Genomic DNA, 17,286 nt, shown 5'->3' with positions numbered 1-17,286 from the left:
AACACTGCTAGTTCACGACCTTAAGTTTTTAATATTCAGTGGCAAAATATATCTTTGTAAAACTTGTTTATATAGTTGAAAAGTTAAATCACAATTTTTGTTGTGCAATGGTAAACCTTTATGTTGAAAGAGTGCAAATATATACATTTATAATATATATTGCACTTATACATTCTGTTTATCTTGGAAATACTTAAAAAATATGTGCTATAGGTTCTAAAATGGCCCTCTACTGTAAACTGACACTCTGGCTCTGAGAGAAAAGCCAGTTTGTAAAAAAAGTCTTGGTTTTGCTTGGTTAATAAATAATCAAACTCATTCAATGGCACAGCATCCTTTCTTACATCATCTCATAAACTTGATTTAATTAGTTAGTGCTGAATTATCGCATTGTATCGTGATATGGGTGTGAATCGTATCGTGTTGCATCGCAATATGTCACAAATGTATTGCTAATATATCGGATCGTATTCTTTGTATCGAGATGCGTATCGGATCGGCATTATAGCTTAGATGCCCAACCCTAATATATACACACAAACACACACACACACACACACATGTACATATACATATACATATATATATATATATATATATACACACATTATACATATATATATATATATATATATATATATATATATATATGAACAATATTCAACATGTCATGTTCTTTTACAGGGAAGTATATTCTAAAGGAGCTGTTGACATGGAATTTAACCCGATTTTGTGTGTGTATATATATGTATGTGTATATATATATATATATATATATATATATATATATATATATATATATATATATATATATATATATATATTTATTTATTTATTTATTTATTTATTCATTAACACTGCATCTCTTTCACTTGAAACTAACCAGCTGAAATAAAAAAACAGGGTTAGTTTATTGCCGAAGAGACTACATTTATAAAAACAAACACAATTATCATTCCAATATTATCTTTTAATATTAAAACGGTGTCAAATGCTATGAAAACATCAGCATTATAATCCTCATAAAACAGATCTGCAGAACAGTGTCCTGGAAGAATTCATTTAGTAGTAGCTGTAATTATTATGACACAAACAACACTTTTCAAACCCAGGCTACAGTCCAGATCAGGAATAACCCAGCGCGTCATGTTTTATTCTGACTCATTGTGCACTGGCGTCGGTAATCGCATCATTCGGTTAAAAAAACTGTCGCTGCTCTGATATGCCTTTGTTGACAACACGCATGCATGCTCAGTATTCAGACATCCTATTAGCATGGTCACATATAGTGCTGTAGGTACTACAAATAAAGACCTTTATTGGCAAATAAACCCTCGACAGGATGTTCAGAAAGAAGGATTCAGGTCTTACGCTTAAGGGATTCTGCAGTAACGTCTGGCTGAATGCACATAATTCTTATTATATAGACGCTTGCCACATGAATAAATGAGCAGACGTGCAATCAGGAGGCCAGTGTTGATGATTTTAATATGAGAAGAGAAACTGTTGCCTGGGGTGACGGTTAATTATACAATAATATGCTAATGAAGAATGCTGCTGCTGACCAGTCAGAGTGGAGCATCTCAGTTATTACTTGGCAGATGAATTGTTTATTTCCATTTATTAAACATTAGGTTTGTTTTATCATATTGCTTTTGCCTCTATTTACTAAACTCCAAATGACAAGAGTTTCCCAGAGATGGGTTGCGGCTGGAAGGGCATCCGCTGCGTAAAAATGTGCTGGATAAGTTGACGGTTCATTCCTCTGTGGTGACCCCGGATTAATAAAGGGACTAAGACAACAAGAAAATGAATGAATGAATGAATAAATGACATTAGAAAAACATGTGCATAATACAATATTTAATAAAATATTACATTTTTTTTATTTAAGTTGGGATTTTTATCATTATCATATATATTTGTTTAGTTTAATGCATCTATTGACCAATGCAAATCATCAGATTCTGATAGTTTGATGTAGCTTTTATATTATCAAGATGCTTTTGCCACTATTTTCTTAAAGGCAACGTGATAAGATGCATTAGAAATGTTAACACTGTTAAAACAAGATGTTAGCCACACTAGTCCCGAGTTGGACTCCCTTTTGCCTTTAGAACTGCCTTACTCCTTTATGGAACAGATTCAACAAGATACAGGAAATATTCCTCAGAGATATTGCTCTATATTGACATGAGAGCATAATACAGTTGCTGTGGATTTGTCGGCTGCACATACATGATGAAAATCTCCTAATCCACCACATCCCAAAAGTGCTCTATTGGATTGAGATCTGGTGACTGTGGAGGCCATTTGAGTACAGTGAACTCATTGTCATGTTCAAGAAACCTGAGATGATACATGCTTTATGACATGGTGCGTTATCCTGCTGGAAGTAGTCATCAAAAGATGGGTACACTGTGGTCATGAAGGAATGGACATGGTCAGAAACAATAGTCAGGTAGGCTGTAGCATTGACACGATGCTCAATTGGTACAAATGGGCCTAAAGAAACTATCCCCCACACCATTACACCACCACCACCAGCCTGAACCGTTGATACAAAGCAGGATGGATTCATGATTTCATGTTGTTGATGCCAAATTCTGACCCTACCATCAGGATGTCGCAGCAGAAATCGAGACTCATCAGACCAGGCAATGTTTCTCCAATCTTCTATTGTCCAATTTTAGTGAGCAAGCCTGAATTTTAGCCTCAGTTTCCTGTTCTTAGCTGACAGGAGTGCCACCCGGTGTGGTCTTCTGCTGCTGTAGCCCATCCATCTCAAAGTTAAACGTGTTGTGCGTTCAGAGATGCTCTTCTGCAGACCTCGGTTGTAACGAGTAGTTATTTGAGTTACTGTTGCCTTTCTATCAGCTGGAACCAGTCTGGCCATTCTCCTCTGACCTCTGGCATCAACAAGGCATTTGCACCCAAAGAACTGCCGCTCACTGCATATTTTCTCATTTTCAAGCCATTCTCTGTAAATCCTAGAGATGGTTGTGCGTGAAAATCCTAGTAGATCAGCAGTTTCTGAAATACTCAGACCAGCCCGTCTGGCACCAACAACCATGGCACTTTCAAAGTCACTTAAATCACCCTTTTCCCCCCACTCTGATGCTCAGTATATATGTATTAAATCAAATCAAATCACTTTTATTGTCACATCATCAGCAGCACGTGTGCTATGATGAGTAAAAAGCGTAGTTCCCCAGTCATGGGGGATTGCAATAGTTACAATAGTACTGAGAGTTTTCTTATAAATATCATTTTTATATATCTAAATATATAACTCAATTATTGTGAATTTCTTTCTCTGATTTGTTGTTATTTTATTTTAAAGCAGAATGCTGATATTGACCATTTCTATTTATTCATTCTTTCATTTTCTTTTCGACTTTGTCCCTTTATTAATCCGAGGTCGCCACAGCGGAATGAACCGACAACTCATCCAGCATCTGTTTTACGCAGCGGATGCCCTTCCACCTGCAACCCATCACTAGGGAACTGGTTATAATCAAGCATTTCAAATAGTCAATAACTTTTTATTTTATTTTTTATAATAAACAGTAATTTTGCTGTGGTTAAGTGTTTTTTCACATGTTATTGTGGCGTTGGGGATATTTTCTTGGCACACTTTTGGCCCCTTAGTACCAATCGAGCATCGTGTCAATGCCAAAGCCTACCTGAGTATTGTTGCTGACCATGTCCATCCCTTTATGACCACAGTGTACCCATCTTCTGATGGCTACTTCCAGCAGGATAACATACCATGTCATAAAGAGATTATTATCGTTGTTGTTGTTGTTGTTGTTGTTGTTGTTGTTGTTGTTGTTATTATTATTATTATTATTATTATTATTATTATTATTATTATTATTATTATTATTATTATTATTATCATTATTATTCAGCAGCTAGCTCTCTGCAAGTCTCACATGGTCACCCACTAAAGCTAAGCAGGGCTGCGCCCGGTCAGTACCAGGAAGGGAGACCATAAGGCAGGGGTGTCCAAACTTTTTGGGCCGAGGGCCAGATGCAAAAAGACAAACGTTGTCGCGGGCCAAATTTTACATACATCACACAGACACGTGTATATATATATATATATATATATATATATATAAATACAGTTGAAGTCAGAATTGTTAGCCCCCCTAAATTGTTAGCCCCCGTTTATTTTTTCCCCAATTTCTGTTTAACGGAGAGAAGATTTTTTTTCCACACATTTCTAAACATATTAGTTTTAGTAACTCATTTTTAATAACTGATTTATTTTATCTTTGCCATGATGACAGTAAATAATATTTGACTAGATATTTTTAAGACACTTCAATACAGCTTAAAGTGACATTTAAAGGCTTAACTAGGTTAATCAAGTTAACTAGTTAAGTTAAGGTAATTAGGCAAGTTATTTTATAACAATGGTTTGTTCTGAAGACTTAAAGGGCTAATAATTTTGACCTTAAAATGGTTCATAAAAAAATTTAAACCGCTTTTTATTCAAGCCGAAATAAAACAAAAGTCTTTCTCCAGAAGAAAAAATATTATCAGACATACGGTAAAAATGTCCTTGCTCTGTTAAACATCATTTGGGAAATATTTTAAAAAGAAGAAATAAATCAAAGAGGGGCTAATAATTCAGACTTCAACTGTGGATAGATAGATAGATAGATAGATAGATCATAACAAGAACTGCTGCTTAATTGAATGCATGTAATAGCGACACCCGGTGGTTATTTATTGAATTACGTTCATTTTTGTATAGCGAGCCAGATTCTATTGATATTTATAAAAAGCCTCGCGGGCCGCCACAAAACTGATTGCGGGCCGCAGATGGCCCGCGGGCCGTAGTTTGGACACGCCTGCTATAAGGGAAAGCTAGGTTGCTGTTGGAAGTGGTGTTAATGAGGCCAGCAGGGGGCGCTTAACCTGTGGTCTGTGTGGGTCCTAACGCCCCATTATATTGATAGGGACTCTATACTGCTCAGTGAGACGTTAAACCGAGGCTGTCCTTCGAAAAGAGCAGGGGCTTAACCCCAGCATCCTGGCCAAATTTGTCCACTGGCCTCGGTCCATCATGGCCTCCTCACCATCCCCATATCATAACTGGCTTCATCACTCTGTCTCCTTTCCATGGATCAGCTGATGTATTGTGGCACACCGATGGTGGATAAGGAGATTCCCCGTGTTCAGAAAAGCGCTATATAAATGTAAGGAATATTTTTACATTTCAAACTAAGTACGGAATAATTGATGTTGAATCATTTAATAATTATTCGAAAATAATGCAGACCCAAGGTGATGATATGGTCTCAATGTAAAGCATGTAGTCAATACTAGTCAACTAGGCATGTAGTCAATGGGGTATATGGCGAAGCATGCTAATAGGACTTTTAATTTGCCAGTAACCTGGGTTAAGCTCCTCCGGCGAATTGAACGCCAATGCAAAATCCGATGCGTTTAAAGTCTGTTTTCTTTAAAAATCAGCGATGGAAATCTGGCTGAGTGATATCTGATTTAAAGTGGGTCTCAGATTGTACAAGAAGCACTGCATTAAATTACATTTCCCCCGCCATATCTTTATTGTCACGTTTAGCGTGATCAAAACAATATCAAAACGGGAACAAAAGATTGCGGATTCAAGTGCAGATTTATTTACAGTGCAAAAACATAAAACAAGGCGTTCAAAGTACAAATAAACCACAAAATCAGAAACTAAAACAGAGACAAGGCTCAGGAAACAAAACTCGAAAAACTAGACTAAGCAAAAATACAAAAACACGATCAGGAACAAACTACTAAGAATATCAAACTTACTGCAGGACTGGGAACAAGACAGACAAGGTAGACAAACGACGCGATGACAAACTGAGGTGAAATGGTTGTATAAATAGTCCAGATAATCAACGGCAACACAAAACAGATGTGATGACAGGTCAGTGTAGGTGTTCCGGTGTGTGAGCGGGGCATGTATGAAAATGTAGTTCTTTTCCTGGGACGCTGTAGTGCCTACAAAGTCCTAGTGCACTACAGCGCCCTCAGGTGGTCACTGACGGATGTGACATTTATAATATGAGCATTTATTTTACCACAGTATATTCAATAGAGCTTCTGCGTTAGCCTGCCGATTCTGACGGGCGCGTGCGAGTAAACGGCTTTTTGTCTCGTTTTATGCTTGAGCAACCAAATAAATGCTAGTTTATTTAACTGAATGTATTTTAATGACATTACAACATTGATGCTGTATAAGGAACTGTATAAAATGAGAAAAAGTTCACAATAACAGGTCACCGGAAGTGTATCAGCATGGGAACAGCACTAGCTCGGCATATACCCTATTTGGTCACTACAGTTACCAAATTCTAAGACAATTAAGACAATACTAGTTACCAATCTAAATAATTGAGCTGTTTAATGTGGTTTTTGATTGTTAACGGTGAAATAACTAAGTCAGTGTATCATGGAACCAGCCTATCAGAATTCCACTTTTCTGTAGTATAAGTAGTCCTATTGGCTTATTGCTGCTTCCCATGCAAGTGTCCTTTTTTCCATGGATGCGTCTTGGCCAGAATAATCTGATGAAGCAGATCATCCTTCATTTCTTCCACACTCTTGGGGTGAGAGCGCTGCCACTGACCTGTCCGGCGGTGCTGGAGTCGCACACGGCTGTGTTGTACTGTCTATCCAGCTCTGGGCTGTTGTCATTCAGGTCCAGCGTCTCGATGGAAACAGCCACCCTGGTCACTTGGTTGGGGCTGTCTAAGAAAGAGAAAAGAACAGCATGTTAAGAACTCACGTATAAAAAAACAAGCAAAGCAAGTCAGAAATCAAAAGCTTTTAAGCCGCAAGTAGGTCAGCTAAATCCTACTGACCATGAAACAGAATCTGTCTCGTTACTGTTCTCCGTACGCTCTTTGCACTTCGGGGACATAACGTTACATCACGGCCAGAAGTGGCCCGAACGTCATCTGATGCTCCCAATATATGACATTACATAAAGCCATAACCGAGCCACACTTATCGGGTTCAGAGCGTGTGTCTAAAATGACGGTAATTACAGGACATGAGCCGAACAAATCCATTCTGACGACGCCAGATTGTGTTTTATGAGAACAACGGGCCGACCTTGAGCTGGGATGGACCAGACTTGGATACGCGCAGCTTTGTTTGATGTGTGAAGGATTTTTCAATAGAAGCATGAATGCAGGGCGGGACATTTTAAGTAGTGGGTGGGACACTTTAGATGCCAGACAGCTTTTGATTGGACAGAAATGAATAGAAATTCATTGACATAAATATCATTCATTGTTTTTGGCAGAAGTGAGAAACTAAGCACAATCAGTTGTCTGCCTCTCTGTCTGTCTACCTATCTATCTCTCTCTATCCAACCATTCATCCATCTATCCATCAACTATATCCATCCATCTACTTTTTCCATCCATCGATCTGCTGTATCCACCCATCTATCCGCTGTATTCATCTATCCATCTACTGTATCCATCCATTCATCCACCTATCTGCTGTATCCGTCCATCCATCTGCTGTATCCATCCATGGCAGAAATATCTATCTATCTATCTATCTATCTATCTATCTATCTATCTATCTATCTATCTATCTATCTATCTATCTATCTATCTATCTATCTATCTATCTATCTATCTATCTATCTATCTGCTCTTTCCATCCATCCATCCATCTATCTGCTCTTTCCGTCCATCCAACTTTTATATTAATTCATTCACTATATCCATCCATTCATCTACTGTATCCATCCATCCATCCATCCATCCATCCATCCATCCATCCATCCCCTGTATCCATCCATACATCCATCCATCTATCTGCTGTATCCATCCAACCATCCATCCATCTATCCACCCATCCATCCATCCATCCATCCATCCATCCATCCATCCATCCATCCATCCACTGTATCCATCAATCTATCCATCAACTATATCCATCCAGCTACTTTATCCATCCTTTCATCCATCTAGTTTATCCATCATCCATCTATTAAATCCATCCATCCAGCTCTTTCCATCCATCCACCCCCACTATATCGATCCATACATCCATCCATCCATTCATCCATCCATCCATCCGCTCTTTCCATCCATCCCCCCATCCACTATATCGATCGATTGATCCATCCATCCATCCATCCATCCGTCTACTATGTCATGTACTGTATCCGTCCATACATCCACCTATCTGCTGTATCCGTCCATTCATCTGCTGTATCCATCCATGGCAGAAATAAAGATCTATCTATCTATCTATCTATCTATCTATCTATCTATCTATCTATCTATCTATCTATCTATCTATCTATCTATCTATCTATCTATCTATCTATCTATCTATCTATCTATCTATCTATCTATCTATCTATCTATCTATCTATCTATCTATCAATTATATATCTATCCATCGGTTCTTTCCATCTATCCATCCACCCATCCACTATATCCATCCATCCATTTATCTACTGTATCCATCTATCCATCCATCTACTGTATCCATCCATTCATCAATCCATCTGCTGTATCCATCCATCCATCCATCCATGCTGTATCCATCCATCCATCCATCTATCTACTGTATAACATGTGTCAAATCCAGTTCCTGAAGGGCTGCAGTCCTGCACAGTTTAGTTTCAACCCAACTTCAACACACTTACCTGTACGTTTCAAACAAGCCTGAAGGACTCAATTAGTTTGATCAGGTGTGTATTAGCTATATATAAGCTATATCCCTCCATTTATCTGCTGTATCCATCCATCCATCCATCTGCTGCATCCATTCATCCATCAGCTGGAAAAACCCAAGATCACTTAAAATAACTCAAAATTAACTTCAACTGGATTTGGCTTCAAGTTGACAGTAATATACACCTACAATAAGACGCCTTGACGGTGAGTAAAAAAGTATAAATTCTTATTTTTGAGTGAACTAACCCTTTTAAGGCTTACATAGTGAAATGAGCACCTATAAAACTTCAATTCTGATTTCACGGGGACTTTAAAAGCAATCTGAGTTGTCATTTGATTATCTTTTTCTCTGTTTGCGGATGAGCCTCTGCAGCAGTAATAGCTTTCCTGTGGGCCGATTTCACGCTGCGACCTGTGTGAGATTGTCAGGCGCGCAGAATTGACGGCGTGTCCCTTTAAGAGCGGAGGCGAGGAGCTCTGGTACCTCTCTGTGTGGCGATGACAGTAATGTTGTGCCATTGCTCCTGCTCTCGATCCAATTCCATGGCCGTGGTGATGAGGCCATTGTCAGAGGCGATGCGGAACAGAGCCTCGGGGTCCGACTCGGGATCAATCGAGTACCTGAGAAGAAATGGACAGGAATAAAAGGAGGAGGGCAGACAGATTACAAGATATAAAGAGAAGCCGGTGCATCAATAACGCAGTTAAGCAAGCGAAACCGACCGGCTTGAAGTGAAAACAGCTCACGGATTTCCTGTTGCAGACTGAAACGTGATGCAATATGAGTGTTTTTTTTACACTGATAATGAAAAACTGCATGAGCAGTGTGAGGAAAAGCTTATTAAAACATGTCGAGAACAAATTCTAGTGAGATTTTACAGCAGAATTGAAATGATAATAAAAAATATACTATAATTCTCATTACTGTCATGCAAAACAATAATAATAATTTAAATGTAGGTGCTTTTGTTTATGTAGACTGAGAAATTATACCATTAGATTTGTACTTTATTGATTGATTGATTGATTGATTGCACAGACATGCATACATTCCTTCTATTGTTAACCGTATGCTGTTATTATAATATTTAAAAACTTGTATGTGTGTTTTTTGCATCCTTTTAATAAATTTACAGCTTGATTGACAATATCATATATTAAAACCTACTGTTTATAAGATATATTTGTCACATTTCTTCTTCAATTTTCTGATGAAACCTTTTTATTTATTTATTCTTGTGTATAAAACTTGTAAGAAATGTTTGAGTTTGAGACAAGTAGTATATTATACTCACCGGCCACTTTATTAGGTACACCTGTCCAACTGCTTGTTAGTGCAAATATCTAATCAGCCAATCACATGGCAGCAACTCAATGCTTTTAGGCATGTAGACATGGTCAAGACGGTCTGCTGCAGTTCAAACCGAGCATCAGAATGGGGAAGAAAGGTGTTTTAAGTGACTTTGAAAGTGGCATGGTTGTTGGTGCCAGATCGGCTGGTCTGAGTGTTTCAGAAACTGCTGATCTACTGGGATTTTTGCGCACAACCATCTCTAGGGTTTGGTCCGAAAAAGAGAAAAGGCCAAACTGGTTCCAGCTGATAGAAAGGCAACAGTACCTCAAATAAACCCTCGTTACAACCAAGGTATGCAGAAGAGCATCCCTGAACGCACAACACATCCAACCTTGAGGCAGATGGTCTACAGCAACAGAAGACCACACCGGGTGCCACTCCTGTCTGCTAAGAACAGAAAACTGAGGCTACAATTCACACAGGCTCACCAAAATTGGACAATTGAAGATTGGAAAAACATGAGTGACATGATGAGTCTTGATTTCTGCTTGAGTCTTGATTTCTGCTTAGGGTCAGAATTTGGCATCAACAACATGAAAGCATGGATCCATCCTGCCTTGTTATCAACGGTTTAGGCTGGAGGTGGTGCTGTAAAGGTGTGGGATATATTTTTTTAAGCACACTTTGGGCCCATTAGTACCAGTTGAGCACCGTGTCAAAGCTACAGCCTACCTGAGTATTGTTGTCCATCCCTTTATGACCACAGTGTACTCATCTTCTGATGGCTACTTCCAGCAGGATAACTGGCCATGTCATAAAGCGTGAATCATCTCAGACTGATTGTTTAAACATGATCATAAGTTCACTGTGAAACATAAGTTCACTGTACTCTAATGGCCTCTACAGTCACCAGATCTCAATCTAACAAATCTGCAGCAACTGTGTGATGCTATCAAGTCAATATGGAGCAAAATCTTTCAGAAATATTTACAGTACCTTGTTGAATCTATGCCATGAAGGAGTAAGACAGTTCTGAAGGCAAAAGTGGGTTCAACCCGATACTAGTAAGGTGTACCTAATAAAGTGGCCGGTGAGTGTATATTATATTATATTATATTATATTATATTATATTATATCATATCATATTATATTATATTATATTATATTATATTATATTATATTATATTATATTATATGTTATGTTATGTTATGTTATGTTATATTATATTATATTATATTATATTATATTATATTATATTATATTATATTATATTATATTATATTATATTATATTATAATCACACAGACAGACCATATTAACTATAAACCATACTTTTAGAATATATATTTTTGGAAGAATTTTTACAATGAATTTAATTTTATTTTCTTACATAAATAAACGATGAAGGCCTGCGAAAAACGTTTTAAATGTAGCCTTGACATCAAAACGAGACAAAATAATTAATAAAATATAGCACTTGGATAACTTTTAATTAGCAAAAGCAACATCCCTAGGCCATAAATGTATTCCTTTTTGAAGAAACACTCTTATAATTAATTTTTCCTTAGTGTATGGTGTCTTCAGTTGTACTGATAAAGCATAATCAAAATAATGTAAAAGGACTCATAACTAAAATCCAATAAATCACCACAGAGAATAATGATAAATCATTCAAAACTGTATTGTTCAGACAACAAATATAATTAATTAACATGAAATTGAACACTTGAAACGCAACAGTCCTAAAATAATGTAATCATGCAAAGTATTTAACCTTCTGCATAGATTTGAGTGCAATGTGACACTTTTTTCTTTATTTTTCTTTTCTTTTTTTAAATATTTCCCAAATGATGTTTACCAGAGCAAGGAATGTTTCACAATATTTCAAATAATATTTTTTCTTCTGGAGAAAGTCTTATTTATTTTATTTCAGCTAGAAAAAATGCTGTTTTTAATTGTTTTAAACCTATTTTAAGATCAATATTATGAGCCCCCTTAGCAATATATTTTTTAATTGTCTACAGAACAAACGATCGTTATACAATGACCTGCCTAATTACTCTAACTTGCTGAATTAACCTAGTTAAGCCTTTAAATTGCACTTAAAGCAGAATACTAGCATCTTGAATAACATCCAGTCAAATATTCTTTACTGTCATCATGACAAATGTGAAAGAAATCAGTTATTATGTATTAGTTATTAAAACTATTATGTTTAGAAAATGTGTACTTTCCATTAAACAGAAACAGAAATTGGGGAAAAAATATACAGGGGGGCTTATAATTCAACTGTATATCTGATTCACCAATTGACATGCATTATATAAAAACAAAAGTATAAATATATGATCATACTTTATGTTGTTACTGAGGCCGGTATCCGGATCCACGGCAGTCACTCTTCCTACTACACAAGCTGGAGGACAGTTTTCAGACACATCCAGTCGATATCGAGACCTGGAAAACCTCGGCGGCTCATCCGCATTCAGGACTGTGATTCGCACCATCGCCCGGTCCTTAAACGGGCCTCGTCTGAGGAAGCGCGAGTCCACATTGGGGTTTTGCACCTCCACTGCGAGCGAGTACGTGCTGCGCCTCTCATAGTCCACAGCCTGCCGTTCAAAAAAGTAAAAAAATACACACTCGTTTTTCATTTATTGAAACTCACAAATACACACAAACACACACCATCATTCTTTCAGAGTTTTGGCAGCAGGAAGGCGCTCTAAAATATCCATTTATTTGGATGTCGAAGCTCCCACGAACACTTCTTTTTCCATCGCTGCACCTCTGTAGACTATAAAAATAAAGAGGAGTATATGGATGGGTTGATAGATGTTTGGATGGATGGATAGATAGATAGAAAGAAAAATGAATGGATGGATGTATAGATGGATAGAAATAAAGATGAATTGATGGATGGGCAGACAGAAAGAAAGATGGACAGATGGATGGATTGATGGAGTCATAGATAAATGGAAAGAAGATTGAATGGACGGATATACAAAAAGATGAATGGATGAATGTTTAGATGGATAGAAAGAAACATTAATGGATGGACGAATGGACAGAAAGAAAGACGGACAGACGGATGGATAGGAGTCATAGATGGATGGATGGATGGATGGATGGATGGATGGATGGATGGATGCAAAAAAGATTGGATGGATGGATATACATAACAAAGATGAATGGATGGATAGATAGATAGATGGATAGATAGAAAAAATTAAAGATGGATAGATGGATGGATGGAAAGAAGATTGAATGGATGGATATACAAAAAGACGAATGCATGCATGTATAGATGGATAGAAATAAACATTAATGGATGGACGAACGGACAGAAAGAAAGACGGACAGATGGATGTATAAGAGTGATAGATGGATGGATGAATGGAAGGATACGTGGATGCAAAAAGATTGGATGGATGGATATACAAAACAAAGATGGATGGATGGATAGATGGATAGAAAGAAAAATGAATGGATGGATGTATAGATGGATAGAAAAAGATAAATTGATGGATGGATGGACAAAGAAAGACAGACAGATAAATGGATGAAGTCATAGATGGATGGAAAGAAAGAAGATTGGACAGATGGATATACAAAAAAAAGATAGATGGAAAGAAGATTGGAAAGATGGACAAAAAAAAAAATCACTGGACGGATGGACGGACAGATAGATAGATGGAAAGAAGATTAGACGGATGGATATACAAAATAAAAATCACTGGATGGATGGATAGATAGATAAAGATGAATGGATGAGTAGACGGATGGATAGAAAGAAAGATGGATAGGTGGATGGATAGATGGATTTTTGGACGGAAAGAAGATTGGATGGATGGATATACAACAAAGTTGAATGGATGGATGTATAGATGGATAGAAATAAAGATGAATTGATGTATGAACGAACAGAAAGAAAGATGGACAGATGGATGGAGTCATAAATTGATATTTGGATGGAAAAAAAAGATTTTATGGATAGATATACGAATTAAAGATGATGGATGGGTGGATGGATAGATAGATGGATAGAAAGAAATAAAGATGAATGAATGGATGGACAGAAAAAAGGATGGATGGATGTATGGTCAGAAGGAAAGACTAATGTGTGGATGGATAAAGAAAGAAAGAAAGAAAGAAAGAAAGTAAGAAAGAAAGAAAGAAAGAAAGAAAGAAAGAAAGAAAGAAAGAAAGAAAGAAAGAAGATGGATGGACGAATGACTGGACAAACGGGTGCACAGACAGATGGATGGACGAAGATGGATGGATGAATGGATGGATAGACAAAATAAAGATGAAAGGATGGATGGATAGATGGACAAAAAGAATGATGGGTGGATGAATATATAGATAGAAAGATGGGTGGATGGATGGTAGGCAAAAAATGGATCGATAGATGGATCGATAGGTAGACAGAAAGAAAGAAAGACGAATGGATGAATAGACAGACAGAAAGATGGATGGATGGATGGATGAATGGATGGATTGATGGATGGATAAAAAATAGATGAATGGACTGATGGATAGATGGACACAAAAGATGTATAAATGGACAGATGACAGAAAGAAAGATGTATGGATGGAAGAATGGGTGGACAGATGGACAGAAAAAAATGGATGGATGGATGGATGGATGGATGGATGGATTGATGGTTGGATAGGTGGACAGATGGACAGAAAACAGATGGATGGATGGATGGATATAAAGAAAGACAGGTGGATGAATAAATGGATGTATTGGTAGACAAAGAAAAATGGATGAACCAATGGACGGACAAAATAAAGATGAATGGACAGATTGATAGATGGGCAGAAAGATGTATGAATAGACAGATGACAAAGAAAGATTGATAAAAGGATGGATGGGTGGATGGACAGATAGACAAAAAGATAGATGGAAAGATGGATAACTGGATGGATGGATGGATGGATGGATGGATATATGAGTGGGTGGATTGATGGTTGGATAGGTGGACAGATGGACAGAAGACAGATGGATAGATGGATGGATGGATAGACAGGAAGAATAACAGGTGGATGAATGAATGGATGGGTTGGTAGACAAAGAAAAATGGATGAACCAATGGACGGACAAAATAAAGATGAATGGACAGATGGATAGATGGGCAGAAAGATGTATGAATAGACAGATGACAGAAAGAAAGATGGATGGAAGGATGGATAGATGGTCAAACAAACAGATGGATGGACAAAATAACGATAAGTGGACTGATGGATAGATGGGCAGAAAGATGTATGAATAGACAGATGACAGAAAGAAAGATGGATGGAAGGATGGATAGATGGTCAAACAAACAGATGGATGGACAAAATAACGATAAGTGGACTGATGGATAGATGGACAGAAAGATGTATGAATAGACAGATGACAGAAAGAAAGATGGATGGAAGGATGGATAGATGGTCAAACAAACAGATGGATGGACAAAATAACGATAAGTGGACTGATGGATAGATGGACAGAAAGAAATATGGATGGAAAGATAGATAGATGGTCAAACAAACAGATGGATAAACAAAATCAAGATGAACTGCTGGATTAACAATCATTCGTTCAGTGTTTTGGCAGCAGGAAGGCGCTCTAAAATATCTTTTCATTTGGATGTTGCGGCTCCCACGTACACTTCTTTTTCATCTCTGCACCCTTGTAGATTACAAAAAACTCTATATAGATATTCAAGAAAGCAGAGTGTCTGGGTTTCAACACTTCATAACTTAAACGACTGCAGGGCTTGCTCTGCTGGAATTATGAAGGAAGGAAGTCATGCTTATATTAGCATCCATAACTGTTTCAGAGCTGTACAGACTGGAAAGGATGAATCTGGAGAGCTGTAGGAGTCCATCATCAAAGTGTTGGAAGATGCATGATGTGTAAAATACAACAAGAGAGGCATTATGAGCCTGTGGAGAAAGTAAATGTCATGCTGACTTTAGAGGAAGCTTATGGGAGAACGTGAGGAACACGAGCATGTATGACCCACTGTATTTACACTGAGAGTTTGAAAGTGCAGTATCTAGAACTTCTGGCTACTAAAGGTCAATTTCATGCATTGTTGCATTATAAAATGTGTGCTTGAAGTGTACTGGGCAAGAATTCCCTTAAATATTTGCATAGTTTCTGGCTAAAGGGTTGAAGAGAGAGTGGAAAATAATAATGCTACAGCTCAATGACACTAAAACATTTTATAAACCGGACATACACATGGATGGATGGACAGAAAGAATGATGAATGGACACAAATATTAAAGGATGGATGGACAAGGATGGATAGATGGATAGACAGAAAGAAATGATTAATGGTGGATGGACAGAAAAAAAGATGAAAGGATGGATGGATGGATGAATAGGTGGACGGACGGACGGACGGACGGACGGACGGACGGACGGACGGACAGACAGACAGACAGACATATAGATAGATAGATAGATAGATAGATAGATAGATAGATAGATAGATAGATAGATAGATAGATAGATAGATAGATAGATAGATAGATAGATAGATAGATAGATAGATAGATAGATAGATAGATAGATAGATAGGTGGATACAGCAGATGGATGGATGGATGGATGGATGGATGGATGGATGGATGGATGGATGGATGGATGGATGGATGGATGGATGGATGGATGGATGGATAGATGGATAAAATCAAATGGATGAATGGATAGATGAACAGGAATACAGATGAATGGACAAAATCTTTTAAAGATGGATTGATAGATGGATGGATGGACAGAAAGAAAGATAGATGGATGGATAGAAGCAAAATATGAATGGGTGGATAAACAGAAAGAAAAATGAAAGGATGGATGGATGAATAGGTGGACAAATGGACAAAAAAGATGAATAGATAAAAGGATGAAAGTGTGGATGGATGGATGGATGGATAGATAGATTGACAAAAGATTGACAACTGGACAGAAAGATGGATAGATGAATAAACTAAAATTGAATGGCTAGATGGTTGGAAAAATAAAGAAGATAAATGGATGGATAAATAGATGGACAGATATAGAGATAAATAGATGGATGGATGCACAAAATGGATAGATAGAAGGATGGATGGATGGATGGATGGATGGATGGATGGATGGATGGATGGATGGATAGATGGATGGATAGGTGAACAAAGGAACAGAAAGAAAAATGGATGGATGGACAGATGTATGGATGTATGGATGGACAAAATAAAGATGAATGGATGGATAGTTGGACAAAAATGCAGAC

The 17,286-nt window shown here is 37.4% G+C and overlaps 1 protein-coding gene across 5 annotated transcripts in view; it reads right to left on the bottom strand.

Moving 5' to 3' along the window:
• The window catches only part of cdh24a (cadherin 24, type 2a), a 210,534-nt gene that overhangs the window by 30,029 nt on the left and 163,219 nt on the right, over positions 1–17,286 (bottom strand). For 3 of the 5 annotated variants that reach the window (XM_087307617.1, XM_087307618.1, XM_087307619.1), the window contains 3 exons: positions 12,372–12,628; positions 9,205–9,341; positions 6,641–6,762 (listed from right to left, as the gene is read on the bottom strand). In XM_087307617.1, coding sequence (XP_087163743.1) covers positions 6,641–6,762; positions 9,205–9,341; positions 12,372–12,628 — 516 coding nt within the window. Of the gene's footprint in view, positions 1–6,398; positions 6,763–9,204; positions 9,342–12,371; positions 12,629–12,704; positions 12,814–17,286 lie in introns of those variants that run through there. The other 2 variants (XR_015523887.1, XR_015523888.1) reach the window with 2 other exon arrangements.

This window comes from Danio rerio, chromosome 23 (genome assembly GCF_052040795.2).
Source record: "Danio rerio strain M-AB ecotype USA chromosome 23, GRCz13ab, whole genome shotgun sequence".
In the NCBI taxonomy this organism is placed as follows: Eukaryota; Metazoa; Chordata; class Actinopteri; order Cypriniformes; family Danionidae; genus Danio; species Danio rerio.
This window is presented reverse-complemented; position numbering and strand designations above follow the sequence as displayed.